The sequence below is a fragment of the Lasioglossum baleicum genome, chromosome 17, assembly GCF_051020765.1.
Source record: "Lasioglossum baleicum chromosome 17, iyLasBale1, whole genome shotgun sequence".
In the NCBI taxonomy this organism is placed as follows: Eukaryota; Metazoa; Arthropoda; class Insecta; order Hymenoptera; family Halictidae; genus Lasioglossum; species Lasioglossum baleicum.
Window position 1 is genome coordinate 4,656,003 of NC_134945.1, and position 16,420 is coordinate 4,672,422.

The 16,420-nt window shown below is 42.3% G+C and overlaps 2 protein-coding genes across 2 annotated transcripts; one reads left to right on the forward strand and one right to left on the reverse strand.

Moving 5' to 3' along the window:
• The first annotated feature begins 9,009 nt into the window (after positions 1-9,009).
• Positions 9,010-10,982, forward strand: LOC143217529 (uncharacterized). Its single transcript, XM_076441913.1, has 4 exons — positions 9,010-9,128; positions 9,282-9,696; positions 9,862-10,138; positions 10,957-10,982. Exons 1-4 carry the CDS (start codon positions 9,010-9,012, stop codon positions 10,980-10,982), a joined length of 837 nt encoding a protein of 278 aa, XP_076298028.1.
• Positions 10,983-11,875: 893 nt separating this feature from the next.
• On the reverse strand, positions 11,876-15,613 carry LOC143217530 (uncharacterized). The gene is made up of 3 exons (XM_076441914.1): positions 14,532-15,613; positions 12,864-14,468; positions 11,876-12,575 (listed from the first exon to the last, which is right to left on the reverse strand). Exons 1-3 carry the CDS (start codon positions 15,611-15,613, stop codon positions 11,876-11,878), a joined length of 3,387 nt encoding a protein of 1,128 aa, XP_076298029.1.
• Positions 15,614-16,420: the final 807 nt, after the last annotated feature.

Sequence of the window (16,420 nt, forward strand, 5' to 3'; positions counted from 1 at the left end):
GCGGTACCGCATTGCACAAGCATTACGTCATCTAGGCCAAGGACAAAGCTGTTAGACACCGCCCCCTTCTTTCTGACGTCATCTAGGCCAAGGACAAAGCTGTTAGGCACCGCCCCCTTCTTTCTGACGTCATCTAGGCCAAGGACAGAGCTGCTGAGTCATCACTTAATGGCATTGCACAAGCATTACGTCATCTAGGCCAAGGACAAAGCTGTTAGGCACCGCCCCCTTCTTTCTGACGTCATCTAGGCCAAGGACAGAGCTGCTGAGTCATCACGTAATGGCATTGCACAAGCATTACGTCATCTAGGCCAAGGACAAAGCTGTTAGGCACCGCCCCCTTCTTTCTGACGTCATCTAGGCCAAGGACAGAGCTGCTGAGTCATCACTTAATGGTATTGCACAAGCATTACGTCATCTAGGCCAAGGACAAAGCTGTTAGGCACCGCCCCATTCTTTCTGACGTCATCTAGGCCAAGGACAGAGCTGCTGAGTCATCACTTAATGGTATTGCACAAGCATTACGTCATCTAGGCCAAGGACAAAGCTGTTAGGCACCGCCCCCTTTCTAAGAAAATGTAAAAAGGTGGGGGCCAATGCATCCTATAAGAACATTGTATTCCAAGCGTTGCGCGTCAGATCGAGACAATCAACACGAAAAAAGCATGATGTATTACAACAATCATCCGCTCACTGAATGTGATCATTCAAGCATCGAGGAGTCACACAAAAAGAGGAGACTAAATAATATGTAAGTAGAAAGATGAAAAACTTGTGAAAAAAAAAATTTTGAAAAACATCTAATTCTTTAAAAAAAAAAAATCTGTTGCAGGAGTTTTGACAACAGCGACTCCATTTCACAATCATCGAGTAGTTTGCACAGAATCTTGAGTCGAAGATATTCCATAGCTGGCAATTATTTTAAATATCTCGAAATTGGTGTACACGTTGGCGATGATATTTGTGTGGAACTAACTATGGGGGATAACCGTGGTAACGAGATCACATTTTCCCTGGATGCATGGACAGAGTTGTTGCGCACGAAGGAGTGTATTTCCAATTTACTTTCTATGCAGAAACAGTGTAAAAAAATGAGTGATGATTTAACATTGCAAATAGTTTATCTCAATGGTATGAATCTAGTGAAATTGTCGAATCAGTTCACAGCTCTATACATCACGGAAAAAACTATGCGTAACTTATACAATCTCGAATTCTGCATACACAACATGTATTCATGGCTGATCGGCAATGTTCCCACGATTACCGATAAATTTATGAATTTTGTCATTGTGGTGAGGGATACCAACGCGAAGAATATCGTGAAAGCGATTGTTGAGAGCGAATTTTTTGATCAAAGTTCATTGATTGATTGTGAACTGGTGGCTTCATGCACTAATATCATTGCAGTCGAGGCACAAAAAACGGATAGGTTAAAATATTAATGTTGTGTGAAAATTGTCTTTTGTAACAATACATTATTTTAAAAATAAAATTATTCAAGAATACCTCTTTTATATTTTTTTTATTACAACATTACATACAATTCCTACAGAGAAATGAAGCAGAATTATCGCAATATAATAAGTATAGTCGTTTTACAAAAATTAATTATCATAACTAAAAAATACAAGTAGAAAAAATATAATTAAAGTATATTCGTTTTAGATATCCACGAATTATGTGACGCATCCATTCCCAGCCATTTCACATATACTTTATTTCCTTTTCTGCGTAATATTTTTTCAACTAAGTATATGTCAGGATATTTTGCCGCACGTATCTCATGTTCATAAAATCCTCCGGCGATAGGTTTGTTCGTAGAGTCGACTAAGAGATAGGTGACAGGATTCGTTCGTTTTACCGCGATAATCTTGAATATTTCAGTTGACCAGTTTGGCGTGTATCCTTTGTTGAATAAGGTTTTAAACTTGCTGACACGCACACGATCATCGACCTTGAATTTGGCAGGACCAGCAATCTTCACGTTGCTGTACACGGTGGACAGAAGGTGTCCAGCATTTTTACGGCTCACGTCGACAGGTCGCATGCGGATTGTACGATGTTTTCGATTATAGTAGCCCTCAGTCAATGTGGGAAGCGCATCGATCCAGCGATATTTTCCACTCAACGAGAAAAATTTCCACATGCTATTCTTCAGCGTGCGATTGAAACGTTCCACGACGGAAGCTTTCATAGTGCTAAATGTAGAATAATGATGTATGTTACGACTCTTTAGATAATCTTGAAACGTTGTATTGTAGAATTCTTTCCCCATGTCGGTCTGCAAGTTATTCGGGACTCTACCATCTTTCTTCAACGCTGACGCGAAAGCTTTGCACACGTCGCTCGCATTTTTACTCTTCAAAGGAACCGTCCATGCATATTTGCTAAATACATCGATTATCGTGAGAATATATCGATGCCCTCCATTGTCTCGTGCATATTTTTGAACTTCAACGATATCGGCTTGCCAAAGATCATCGAATCCTCGCACGATTACACGTCTACGCGGGTAAAAACGTCTCGCCGGAGCATGCAGTTCTTCCACCACGTTTTCTTTACTCATCATCGTTCTTGTAGCGCTCTCTCATTAACCGATTATTCACTTTTCAATCCAACTATTGAAGCGATGACTGATTCAGCTATCCAACTCGTTGAAAGCTACGCGTATCGTCTCTTGCTGTCGCTACTCAACTCGCTTTTCAATAGAGTCTTTACCTCATATATACTTTTCTTAAAAATCTTCAGTTATATTTCCATCCCCTCATTTTTTCTCTCAAGGTTGATGATTTTTATGATAACTTGATGACTCGATAAATGCTACTTAATATTGATAATACAGGTACAGGTACAGACAGGTACAGATACAGCTACAGACAGGTACAGACAGGTACAGACAGGTACAGGAACAGCTACAGACAGGTATAGGAACAGCTACAGACAGGTATAGACAGGTACATGAACAGCTACAGACAGGTACAGGAACAGCTACAGACAGGTACATGAACAGCTACAGACAGGTATAGGCGGGTACAGGAACAGCTACAGACAGGTATAGACAGGTACATGAACAGCTACAGACAGGTACAGGAACAGCTACAGACAGGTATGGACAGGTACAGACAGGTACAGGAACAACTACAGACAGGTATAGGAACAGCTACAGACAGGTACAGGAACAGCTACAGACAGGTACAGGAACAGGTACAGATACATCTTGTACAGTATGTTCATGTATGATGATTGCTATCCATGGATTCCCCTCAAGGACCGTCGACACGTTTCTTGTCAATATTTCAAACTCGTCTTCTTTTTACTTTCTCCTTCAAGGTGTCATTGATATCAGTTGATTTCATATTTTCATTTACATCATATCGAATGCCTTGTATCATAGCCAGTATTTCAGACTTTATCGTTTCTTTAATGGTTTTCAGGTCTTTGATCAATTTTTCATTCTGTTCAGCTAATATTTCAGACTTTATCGTCTCTTTAGCGGTTTTCAGTTCTTTGACCAGTTTCTTCACAATCTCGGACTCAAGCTTCACGTTAAGCGTGTCCACGTATACTTTGGTTGCAACATGATCGTTTGCTTCAGGATTCGCCACGCGTCCGATCCTCATACCTTTCGCATTATATAATTTAGCGTCATCATTTAAACATATAGCATTATCATGCACATAACTTTTAAAAACGCCGGGATAGAAAATCGAAGAAACATTTGACTCGGGTTTGTTCGCTTCGCGAAACACCATACCAAATTTGTCGATAGACATTGTTTCAAGCTAGTCTTTTTCTTCACTTATCGTCAACTCATACAACTGTTTGACCTGCTCTTCAATCCACAATATTCGTTGAAATATCTCATCCAGTTTTATCCATAGACTTTGAAATCTCAAGTTCCAGCTTTCACCGTTGTCCTCCCCCGAGGATATTGTTTGATTCGTTTTAAAACAATTAAGACGAATGCGCATTCTATCGAGCTGTACCAATTGACATTTCATTCATCACTAACTCAATGAATGCACGCGCTTTAATTTATAATTATACCGGCTTCACGAAGTTCTTCGATTATTGACATTATTTCATTGTTATGGTTGGAATGTCCGGCATTCTTCGAAGCGGTTAACAATTTCACACGATCGACGAGTTCGTTTGGATCATCCCAATGCACGTAATCAATCGGATTGTTAGTCACACGCATAGAAGTTGGAAGTTGTATCCCCTTCCCACCACGTGACGAAAACATCGGTCCTATAATTTTCTTATACTTATAACCTTTGTTTCCCTTTAGCTGATTCCCACGTCGATGCGCTTGCGTGAGAATGAGAATTCTTTTGTACACATTCTTATCATTCTCGGTGTACAACTGCTTGTCGGGTACTCTGTTGAATATTAATTCATAAAGACCATGAGTCCCCTCATACCTTACTCCGTTAATGATGATATCGTCATTGCTGTTCACTTCAAACGCTGAATTTCCCAACATCAGTTTATTGTCCTGGAAATATACCCCGAACACGTTGTCGGAATTTTTCATTGATCCGGTAAAAAATTTTTCTAAATATTCACGCGCCAAAGGTCCGAAATTCTCGGTTAGATGTTGATTTTCCTCTCGATGAGTTTCTGGATTTTCAAAAATATTACGCATTGAAGATTCCAAAGATACCGTGCTCGGTGATTCGAAAGTATCCTGTTGCGACATCGTTGACTCGATCTCATCGTCAGCGAGCGTTACTTCAACATTCTTTTTCTTCTTTATTCTTCTTCTTTTTTTCATAGATGATGATGGCGTCGTTCCCCTAATATCTGAGAATCTTCTTTTTTTTTGTATGGGAGACGGTGGCGGTGTTTCCTTAATATCCGAGAACGTGGTGTCACTATCCGGTTCAACAGTACATGTATTTTGAACTAGCTGTTTCAACGGTTCGACGATCGGCTGTAAAGTTGTTCGCAAATTCGTCTCGGCCATCATTTTCCCAACTTTCAACGCTAAATACTTTTTACGTATGGTATCACTGGTCTTCGCTATTTCATTCACGACTGAAGCTCGCAGCTTTTCGTTCTTTTCCTTTTGAGCTGACATATTGGAAGCGCAAGAGAGATTTACAGCCCACGATACAGCACCAACCACCCTTACCGAGCAACTGTACTCGTTACAGTATGACAAACTCGTTAAATCCACGTCTGTAACGACCGCGATTTGTAGGACTGTCTTTATCGATTACGAGAAATCCATACTTCTTTCGCCAACAATTTACACATAACGCGCTAAACGTTTCAAACGACATATCGGTATTTACATGATCCTGATGAATGTGACGCAAGTTCATGGTATCCTGTTTGAACAAAACCAGTAGATTGGCATTGTCACGAATTAAATGTTTAGGTATTCTCGCATACGACTGACCCAAGTAGAAGCAATCGACGTGTGAATGTCTACCCATCGCAAAATACTCTCTCATGATATCCTGCTCGTCACACGCCACATCGTCGAAGATAAATATCGAATCGGGCCGTACCTCTGCGGGGGGTATTACGTCAGCGTTGTCTGCGAACGCGAAGTAGCCTACATCCTTCCCCACGGATGAGAACAGTTTGCTCAAGTATTGATATTTTGGCTGATTCAGCGATTTTGAGTATACATAAACGTTTGCAAATCGTAGTCCGTTCGCACTCTCCAGCAGGCTGATCATAACGTTTGTTTTACCGCATCCTGACGGACCGCTTATGACACATCGTACATTGCCTGGTAACAATGATCCATGTTTTCGCATCGTCTCGTCACAATCGTCGAACGCGCGACACGTTCCAAACACGAATATCCAAAGATTGCCTTACAAAATGCATGATTTGATTGATTCGATGAGGGAGGGGAGGTAGTATTTATATGAGAGCTCGAACACCGTAGGTATCAGTTACTCCCCTCCCCCGAACGTGTTCTTTTTAAAAGAGATAGTAGGCAAAATAGCTTATGAATCATCATTCACTTGGTTCGCATACGGGCAAGGGGTTTTTAAACAGAGCTATAAACGCGCTACCGTTTGAATTGCATATACCTGGATATCAATTCTGCGGTCCTGGTACGAAACTGACTGCGCGATTAGCTCGTGGGGATCGAGGAATCAATCCGTTGGATACAGCCTGTCGAGAGCACGATATAGCGTATTCGCGATACAAAGATCTTGAAAATCGTCACAAGGCCGATCACGTTTTGGCTGATCGAGCACTGCATCGGATAACGTCCGGAGACGCAACTTTGGGAGAGAAGGTGTCCGCGACTGCAGTGTTGGCAGCCATGAAAGCTAAAACGAAATTGGGCATGGGTTTGATAAAGAAAAAAGGTGAAAAGAAAAAAAAAACAACTAAACGAATTCTCCCGATCGCCAAACGTGGTGGTTTTCTACCGTTGCTGTTACCCGCTTTGTCGGCTATAGGCGCATTGACGGGTGGTGCCGCGGGGGTAGTCAAAGCTATAAACGCTGCAAAAGCTGCTAAGAAACAATTACAAGAAGCGGAACGACACAATCGAGCCATGGAGGGTCGTGGGATACATCTCGCACGGTATAAGCATGGAAAAGGTTTGAAGGAAAAAAAACAACGAAGAAGGACAACACGACGACAGATATCGAATTGATGGTCATGTGTAAAGGATTACCGTATTTTCGTGGAGTTTTTATGCGTGACGATTTACCGCTGCGTGCGTGGGTAAACGAGCGAGGTATAGTCAATCTAGATAATAGTCGTGGACCGGGAACGCACTGGGTCGCCTATATAAAACACGGCTCGCGTGTCAAATACTTTGATAGTTTTGGAAATCTTCAACCGCCGATTGAGTTGATTCACTATTTCGGCGCGAACGTGGCGATCTTATATAACCACGAACGTTTTCAAAACTACGACGAAAGCGTGTGTGGTCAATTGTGTGCGAAATTTCTCCGAGAATAAAAGACCCTGGAAAGAGTCTCTCTACACGATGTATGCGAAAAAGTCATTTACGTTTACATTGTCGGGAAGAAGCAGCATACTATCATCAAAGTACTTTCCCCCCATAGATCTGAGCAATGGCGAATATGAGCTGGGATTGCTCGATTTGCAAACTTTGTAACGGATATAGGTCGGGAGATAATGCCGGCTCAGTCGGTCGTCGAGAGTTCTTCGGCCACGAATGAGATACACCAGGTGTGGTCAAATAAACAATGTTTATTATCGTCCTCCTTACTTCTAACAACCAAGGGGCCCACGCTGGGCTATCGTACAGTTAACGCGGCGAGATTCGGATGACCCGAAGGTCCGACGCTCGGAACTTACTTCTAGTGAACACGCTGGCCCACGCTGGGCTATCGTACAGTTAACGCGGCGAGATTCGGATGACCCGAAGGTCCGACGCTCGGAACTTACTTCTAGTGAACACGCTGGCCCACGCTGGGCTATCGTACAGTTAACGCGGCGAGATTCGGATGACCCGAAGGTCCGACGCTCGGAACTTTCTTCTAGTGAAAACGCTGGCCCACGCTGGGCTATCGTACAGTTAACGCGGCGGCAACGCGGACGGTGGTCGCGGTGACCCTAAGCTAATCGCGGCGGCTGGTCCGGTGACCCTATTCCAGATACGGCTCCGCGGAGCAGAGAGAGAGCGACGATGCTGGTGACGGTAATCGGAAGATCGAGAGGGATGGATCTACCTCTAGTCAAAGGCGTCAGCCACAAGCCTCGAGGTAGCGGGAGGTGCGCTCCAAGGGCGTCGGCCACGAGGAGAGTACACCCTGCGAGGGCGTCAGCCACAAGAGGGGTACTAGCGGTGAGGGAGGTCCCTGGGCGTCAGCCACGGGGACTGGCGGTGTGAGCGTGAAAAGGCGTCGGCCACAGACACGGTTCACTCGGTCGGAGGATATCCAAGGGCGTCAGCCACGAGGATCGGAGTGCAAGAGTATAGGGGCGTCGGCCACGAATACGTCTCGCCAGGTCGGAAGGATTCCCAAGGGCGTCGGCCACAAGGGATCTCGGAACGGAGTCGGCGGTAAGCGGACAGGAAGCCTGATTCTCGGTCGCTGTGTCAGAAAGCGTTCGTGGAGTAGCCACTAGTAGCGATCGTTCCACTAGATCGGAGAACCCGACTGATCCTCTCTGGGTCCGCGGCGCGTATTTATATCCCCGCGCGTACAGTTTCTCCCGCGAGAAAGCGCGAGTCCGCGGTGGCCATCTCGCGGCCGTCGCCGCGGTTCTCGCTAGAGCCCGCGGGTGCTCGCGGTGGCCCTCTCGCGGTCGCGGCTGCGGGTTCCCTGGTCGGCGTTGCGGTACTTGCGAGAAGCCGCGTGCGCTCGCGGCGGCCATCTCGCGGGATTCGCGGGCCGGAGAGAGAAGAGTCTCGCGCCTCTGTTATATTCGTTACAACTTATTATACGATACCGAACATCAGCGCCAACATTGGAAACAATAGATTCTACTTCGGTGAAAAAGATGAGGAGATCATCATCCCCGACGGTTCATACGAATTGGATGCAATCAACGCGTACTTGAGGCGTGAAATATGCGCGCGATATCCTCCAAAAAATGTCGATGAGACTGCCGCCTCAGAATATCCGCTGGTCTTACGGGCGAACAACAACACCATGAAAAGTGAAATTAAAAGCAACTATCAAATAAACTTTGCAAAGCCTGGCAACGTGGGATCCATCCTAGGATTTTCCATAGATCGTGTTTTACCACCAAACGTGTGGCATACATCGAACACACCAGTGAATATCATCAGCGTGAATATCGTACGAGTGGAATGTAACATAACCACCGGATCGTACGACAATGGTAAACTCGTTCACACGATACATGAGTTCGCGCCTCAGGTACCACCAGGATATAAATTGTCGGAAACGCCTGCGCGAGTCATTTACCTTCCAATCGTTGCACGAGTAATTGACGATTTAACCATTCGCATAGTTGATCAATCCGGACGTTTGATTGATTTTCGAGGTGAAGAAATCACGGTGCGACTACACGCGCGACGAAGCAATGCTAATTCATAATACGGTATTCCATACATTGAACAACAGCATCGGTAACAACAGCAAGAAACTAACCGCAGAAAAAAGGTTGACGATTCGTAAGAAATTAACTGTGAAAAACGCAAAGTATCTACAATCTTTGGGCTTTATTGTTAAAAAGTGAAAGATCATGTTTGATGACATTTTGAACATCTCCGAAGCGCCAATCTTCGACAATCGCATAACGAAGATTGAGCTGCACACATACAATCCGTATGCTAACACAACGTTTGAAAACAGCGATGAGATAAGGATACCCATTCAACAACAAGACCTATACACGCTCCCATGTAAAAGCTTCCTGTACGTTGAGGGAAAACTTAGTTTACCAGGAAAACTCGAATTACCGGTTGAAGGAGAATCCCACATCGATACGGTAACTCTCGAGAACAATACTGTTGCGTTTATGTTTGAGGAAATACGCTATGAATTGAATGGAGTGGAAATTGATCGGTCCAGAAATCCTGGCGCGACTACAACTTTGAAGAATTATGTGAGTCTGTCTAGAACGAGAAGCAGCGCATTGTCCAACGCTGGTTGGCTGTATGGTGATGATGGACAGAAGCAGACTGCAACGGCCACGGCTGCAATATATTTCAACTTTTGCGTACCTATGAGTGTTTTATTAGGCTTCTGCGAAGACTACAAACGCATCGTGATAAATGCTCGGCACGAATTAATTTTGATTCGCTCGCGTACCGACGCGAATGCGTTGTACAGTCCTTCCAACAACGCGAAACCTATTCTGAATCTATACAAAATTCAATGGCGAATGCCTCACGTCACATTGGATGAAGTACATAAGCTGTCCATGCTACAGATTTTAGACAGCGACAGACCAATCGACATGACCTTTCGATCGTGGGATCTGTACGAATATCCTCTACTACACACAACTACGAAGCATACATGGGCGATAAAAACGGCTCTACAAATGGAAAAACCGCGATACGTGATATTCGCTTTGCAAACCAATCGAAAGAACAACTTAATGAAAACGGCTACACGATTCGATCATTGCGCATTGACAAATATTCGACTTTACTTGAACTCGGAAACCTATCCATACGATGATCTAAATATCGATTTCGAGAAAGGTAAATACGCGTTGCTCTATGACATGTATGCAAAATTCCAAGAATCATACTATGGAAACGGTGAAGCGCTACTCGATGTCACGGATTTCTTGCAATACGGTCCACTCGTCGTTCTCGATTGTTCTCGACAAAACGAAGTGTTAAAAAATGCTACGGTTGACGTGCGAATTGAATTTGAATGTCGAACCGACGTCCCCCCATCGACAACAGCCTACTGCTTAATAATACATGACCGTATCATGGAATACAATCCACTAACGAACATTGTTCAAAAAATTACTTAAAAAACGCTTGTACAAAAAATATATACTTTATCAAATAAAAAATTATGTGAATGATTTTTTATTTTTTAAACAATCCTCATCCTTGCAATAGCGCTGTACCACCCCTCGAGAGAGTTTCTACTCCACTTTTTCAGAGTGGTATAGAGTTTCCCCCTTATCTTTTTACCGCATGTAGGATTGTACCCTCGAACGTGCTTCATGATTCTTATTCATATCATTGCAAGAGGTGCGTTTCATAATCTGTAACAGCATTATTTCGCTGCTGATGCCGAGTTGTCAAGCTGGGGAAACATCTGAACACAATCCTACATCACCGAGAGAATTTCTACTTCACTTTTTTTTTCAGAGTGGTATAGAGTTTCCCCCTTATCTTTTTGCCGCATGTGGAATTGTGCCCCAGATGTTTTACGGTTCTTATCCATATCATTGTAAGAGGAGCGTTTTATAATCTGTAACAGCATCCTTTCGCGGTTGATGTTGACTTGTAAAGTCTGAGGAATTTTGTCTTTCCTCTATGAGACTTTTCTAATCTAGCAAGCTGTAGTAGTGGCGTTCTTTAACGGTTTGGAGTTACCAGGCCAAAACATTTGGTCACATCAGTTCTCTCGATTAGCACTGATTGAATTTCGCGAGTTCAGATTTCATTATCTACTGCAACGAAACGTCTTTTCTAATCTCACGAGATTTCATTGCATCTTTTCCGGAGGGGGTACTTGTATAAAACAATGGGTGTTGGCAATGTCCAAGCACATTTCAAGATGTTATACCTAATTATTGAGGCTGAAGTTTCACTCAGTGGGTATTTGGAGTTGATGGTAAGTACAAAGAAATAAATAATATTTTATTAAAGATATTTTAATTAATAAATATTATTACAGATTTTCAACACGGAGGAGGAGCGAACAGCGTTCATCAGGGGATGGCAGTATGCCGTGAGGCATAGTGCTGATGAATGGGACGCGTTTGCCACAATTGATATTCCATTAGATATGGTGCGTAAGTTACCAATTTTTATATTTATTAATAATTAACACTTAAAAATAATTTTTATATTTATTAATAAAAAAAAAATGATTAATATTAAAAAACTTTTTTTCTTTTCAGGACATCAATGAGCAATAATTTGTATCATAAAAAAAGGAATCCCTCAACCCAGTCAATATTTTGAAGTAATGTTTTAAAACTTTCAAAAATGTAAAAAATTTTTTATAATAAAAATCATTTTTTTTTTTTAATTATGATTTATTTAAAAACAATCCCTCATACTTCTCAATCTACTACTCAATCCTACTTAATGTAATAAAATTTTTTTTATAATAAAAAGCATTTTGAATTAAGATGTATTTTTTTATTTACAAAACAATCCTCCTACTTCCCAATCTGAAGCGCATAGAATATAATGTTTTCATAGGATGCGTCTCCATACTTTTTTTCTTTTTATAGATAAAATTTCTCAATCGATACTGTAATGCCCCCAAGGAAGAGTATTGATCAAATTATTACAAATATATCGCTTATCGTCGTACGGGCTCAATGCTAATTTTATTTCCGACATCGAATACACCTGATGTCGTACAGACGCTATACAATTACTGCTAACACTCTTTTCGGTATGATTATTAAGACATTCGACATAGTCTTCGAAACTTATATCTCGAGCGGTAACGTTTGTCCTAATGCCTTTGATCTTTTTGGTTTCGCAATCATCATGCACGCGAATCGCATACATTTTCGAACGAAGTCCTACGAACTCTGTCATGATTTTACCGCCATTCTCATCCTTCATCAATCCGAGCTGTTTCTTGTTTGCAATCGGAACACCGTAAACGTTGTTCACTGTATAATTACTGGTGTCATATCGATGGATATCACGTTTCAGCAGCGTCTCGTACGCGTCATCGCAAGTGATTTCATATATCAGACTATCCGTGTCCGTGTATAAAATCTTACAATTTTGCTGGAATTTTGGATACATGTACTCGTAATGAAAAGTGTATAAATGAAATTTTGATATATCCAATATGGACATGCCTACGTAGATGGGCTTGTAAAATTTAACGAGCAGCTTTTTCATCTGAATTGCGACGAAGTCTTTAGAAAACACTGTATAACTGTGAAAATTTGGTCTAGCTATCAATCGTTCAACTCCGTGTCTACCATTCCATCGAGAAAGTAATTTCACGATCGCATGATTTCGAACGTTCTCCATCGTTTTTCCAAACACAGCATTCTTCATTAATTTGAACAAATTCTTTGAAAAATCGTTGGTTGCGTTAGTGCGTAATTTTGTATTCAAGTCGATATATTCGTGCAACCATCGCGACTGTTGAAACTCTAGAATTCGATGAATTTTCTTCAATTTCAGATTATGTTTTAAACTTTGCTGGAGGTATCGATAATGTATAACGTATCGCTCCTTATTGCGAAGTGTTGCCAGCAACTTTCTTTGACTCGAGCTGGTTGCTGCATCGTGACTTGGACAAAATGGAAGATCTGCGTGAGCATCGTGAATTTCGCGTGGATACTCTAAATCAACCTCCAAAATGTATCCTACAGGGCTATCGATTGGAATGGATTCAACGTTGAAATTATCAATATCCTCCACCCATCGAAAGTCTCTGTGCGGTAGAGGTTGCGACATGGCCCAACCATACAAATTATTCACGTCAAAATACATTAAGTAGGTGGATGGTTTACTCGAATCGTGCGTAGACAAATATTTGTTGTTTGCATATGCATATCTGTGAGAACATTGGCTCAATCCACCACGTATTCCTCGCTCCACGAACAAAAGCATATCGACGTCGGTGAAAAACTCCAATTCAATCTTCGTCATTTTCAACATCACATCCCACGCGAAACCGGGGAGCGTGAAATAATGTGCTGGATCAAGCTTATAATTCTCGAGACAGTCATCGCGAAAATTTTCGAAAACATCTGCCAACAACAATACATCCAATTTTAGATATAAATCACTGTACTCTCCTAGCGTTTGTATAGTGAAACGCGACCAAACAGTATTTGCATGAAGGTAATCGACGTCGGATATCTCGCTACCATTTAACCGATTGTAAAATGCTTCGCGCGGCGGTAAACATGTATCATTTAATTTATCGTACGATGCCAGATAGTCGTATGGAAACACGCCTTTTCTGGTCAACAGGTTGAAATCATCGTTAGAAAGATGTGTAAATTCACCTCGTACGATGCATAATTTATTTTTGTCTAAATACGATGACAGCTTGTCCAGACTTGAGTTCAAGAACTTGAATGAGTCGATGAAGCGAAATTTTAAGAACTTTACATACTTTCGTTCTTCACCCGGCTGTCTCCCGATGGAAACGTTTTTCGTGAATGAGATATACTTCTCTTTCGTCAATGGTAATACGTCTATCCGTCCCTCAAACGAATTTGCTAATTCTTTTATGATGAAATGTGCATCGTAGCCTGATAAATTATGGAAAACCACTGGTATCACGTACGAAGATTGATAGCTTAAATTGCATTCGGTATCAGCTGGACCACGATATGCGCCCGTGAAATGACAATGATCACGCACTCGTATATCGTTTTCCTCAAACGTTTTCTCACAGACATGACAATGTGTGGCTGTACGAAAATTTAATTTTTCTGCTTCAGTTAGTGGATTCATTGGCACCGTTTTATCAAATAGCGGCTGTAATTTCTGACTCAGCTCGTACAACCTGTTTGCAAACCATGCAGCGCATCCCGCTTTATCACGATAAACCTGATACTCGCACAGCGATTCATCGTAGCGACAATGTATATAGTATCCTATACTAAACGCGTGGTGTTGTTGATATTGTACGCGTGCTGCACGGTCTTCTCCCTCCTGTTCCTCAGGCAGCAGCAGACACTCCAAGTCAGCATAGATAATGAATGGTGTCTGTTCTTTGTTTACAAAATTTTTAAAGTGCAACCACTTATCTTCGCTCGTTGGAAGCGTCAGAGCACAATCATTCATTCGTTCACAGTCGATTGTATGAATGTTTAATCTCTCCAGCGTAGGGAAATATTGTAGGCACCTGTGGGAAGAAAACTTTTCTTGCTTCAAAGAATTTAAAAAAACAAAAAACCGTGCAACTTACCGATCACAAATATGTTTATGATTTTTCTTCTTGCTAAGCTGTGATGAAACCAATCTTGACAAATTTCGTATACATGTGAAATGGCCGTGCGTCTTTGCAGCATTCTGGATAAACAGCAAATTGACATGTCTTCTCCGTTTCTTCTCAGTCAAATGAAGTGTTACACATTTCTTGCGCACCCATTCGAACACGTTTATGGAAACATCGTTTTTTCGTTCAAATTTTCGAATGTCTTTGAACAGCATAGGCGATTGAAAACCTTCGGTTTGAAGCACTGTTTTGTAGTGTGGATATGATGATGAACGCGATGGATGTGCCTTGGCCGGATAGAGACCCACCACGACCGCCCAAAAAAAGCATGCCTCATCCTTGTTATTCACGTCCACGACCGCTCTTTTCAGTTGTATCGTTCGAGGCAAGTAGGTTTCAGTGGTGCAGCCGGCTTGCAATGGCTGATATTTGCTAAAGTTCACAATCAAATGGAGTATCTTCGACAGTGCCCACCCGCTGTCTCGCTCTTGAAACTCTTCCAACGATGTCAAAATCGTTGGCACAACGTCTCTCTGATACCACTGTCGTAGATTGCTTGTCCGAAACAATGCAACGTTTCGCGTGCCGAAACTTTTCACGGAAACCTCGTTGGTGTGCTGCATGAATTCCGCCTCCAACGTCACGCTAGCTTTCAGCGATGAATGTACGTTTAAAAATTCTGTAACGCGCCCTGTAACCATTCGTTTCGCATGTTGTAAAAATTGTTTAGGATCGATATGTTCCACGTTGATAACGATGCCAGTCGATATGCGACTTTTAAACGCCGACTCGACATTTTCCCAACGGAGCGTCGAGGCTCTCGCACCGCCGCGATCATATAAACCTCTACCGGTGTGTGGTGAGGAAATACGTTTGTGCAATGAAACGTTCAAAGTTTTCATACGACACATAGTTGATGTTAAACTAGATTTCATGCTCCCCGACAATTCATCCTTTGCACTGGATAGATAATTGATGCAGCATTGCAGAGACTCGATGTACGAGCGATGCCATTCGTGATACTCGTCCATAGTTTTCAGCAGCATTGACATGCTTGTCAAACACCTCAACATTTTTTTCCACGTTTCAATCATCTTGCTACCGCACAGTTGTCGACAAAAATAATCTTTTCAACTTTAATTTGCTAATTTCCAGTTCTCAAAATATAATTGCACTTTGCAATGTAACGGTGGCACCGTTTTTAACTATGAATATTAAATAACTTTTTTTGTCACGGCAAACGTTTGCAACGATGGAACGTTTGCAAAGACTACAATTCACATTCCATCGTGTCCTATTTATTCATTGCTACCCTTAGAGATAAGGGTGATGTCTAGATGACGTAAGAAAGAAGGGGGCGGTGCCTAACAGCTTTGTCCTTGGCCTAGATGACGTTAGAAAGAAGGGGGGTATGACTCAGCAGCTCTGTCCTTGGCCTAGATGACGTAAGAAAGAAGGGGGCGGTGCCTAACAGCTCTGTCCTTGGCCTAGATGATGTAACGCTTGTGCAATACCAAAGGAGTATCACCTTTCAGAGGGATTGTCCCCCCTCCACGCGAAAAAATATGATGCAATAAAATATGATGTAATATATGCTTGCGCAATACCGCTCTGCGGTACCACCCCTTAAGTGATGACTCAGCAGCTCTGTCCTTGGTCTAGATGACGTAAGAAAGAAGGGGGCGGTGCCTAACAGCTTTGTCCTTGGCCTAGATGACGTAATGCTTGTGCAATACCATTAAGTGATGACTCAGCAGCTCTGTCCTTGGCCTAGATGACGTCAGAAAGAATGGGGCGGTGCCTAACAGCTTTGTCCTTGGCCTAGATGACGTAATGCTTGTGCAATACCATTAAGTGAT

Excerpts from the sequence above, each read along its gene's own strand:
- LOC143217529 (XM_076441913.1), top strand. The coding sequence starts at position 9,010 with ATGCTAATTCATAATACGGTATTCCATACATTGAACAACAGCATCGGT. Across the intron at positions 9,129-9,281 it reads TTAACTGTGAAAAACGCAAA|CGATGAGATAAGGATACCCA; the intron begins GTATCTACAATC and ends GTTTGAAAACAG. Across the intron at positions 10,139-10,956 it reads AAATATCGATTTCGAGAAAG|CAAGCTGTAGTAGTGGCGTT; the intron begins GTAAATACGCGT and ends TTTCTAATCTAG.
- LOC143217530 (XM_076441914.1), bottom strand. The coding sequence starts at position 15,613 with ATGTCAATGCTGCTGAAAACTATGGACGAGTATCACGAATGGCATCGC. Across the intron at positions 14,469-14,531 it reads CATAAACATATTTGTGATCG|GTGCCTACAATATTTCCCTA; the intron begins GTAAGTTGCACG and ends TTCTTCCCACAG. Across the intron at positions 12,576-12,863 it reads ACCAGCTCGAGTCAAAGAAA|ACACGGAGTTGAACGATTGA; the intron begins GTTGCTGGCAAC and ends ATGGAATGGTAG.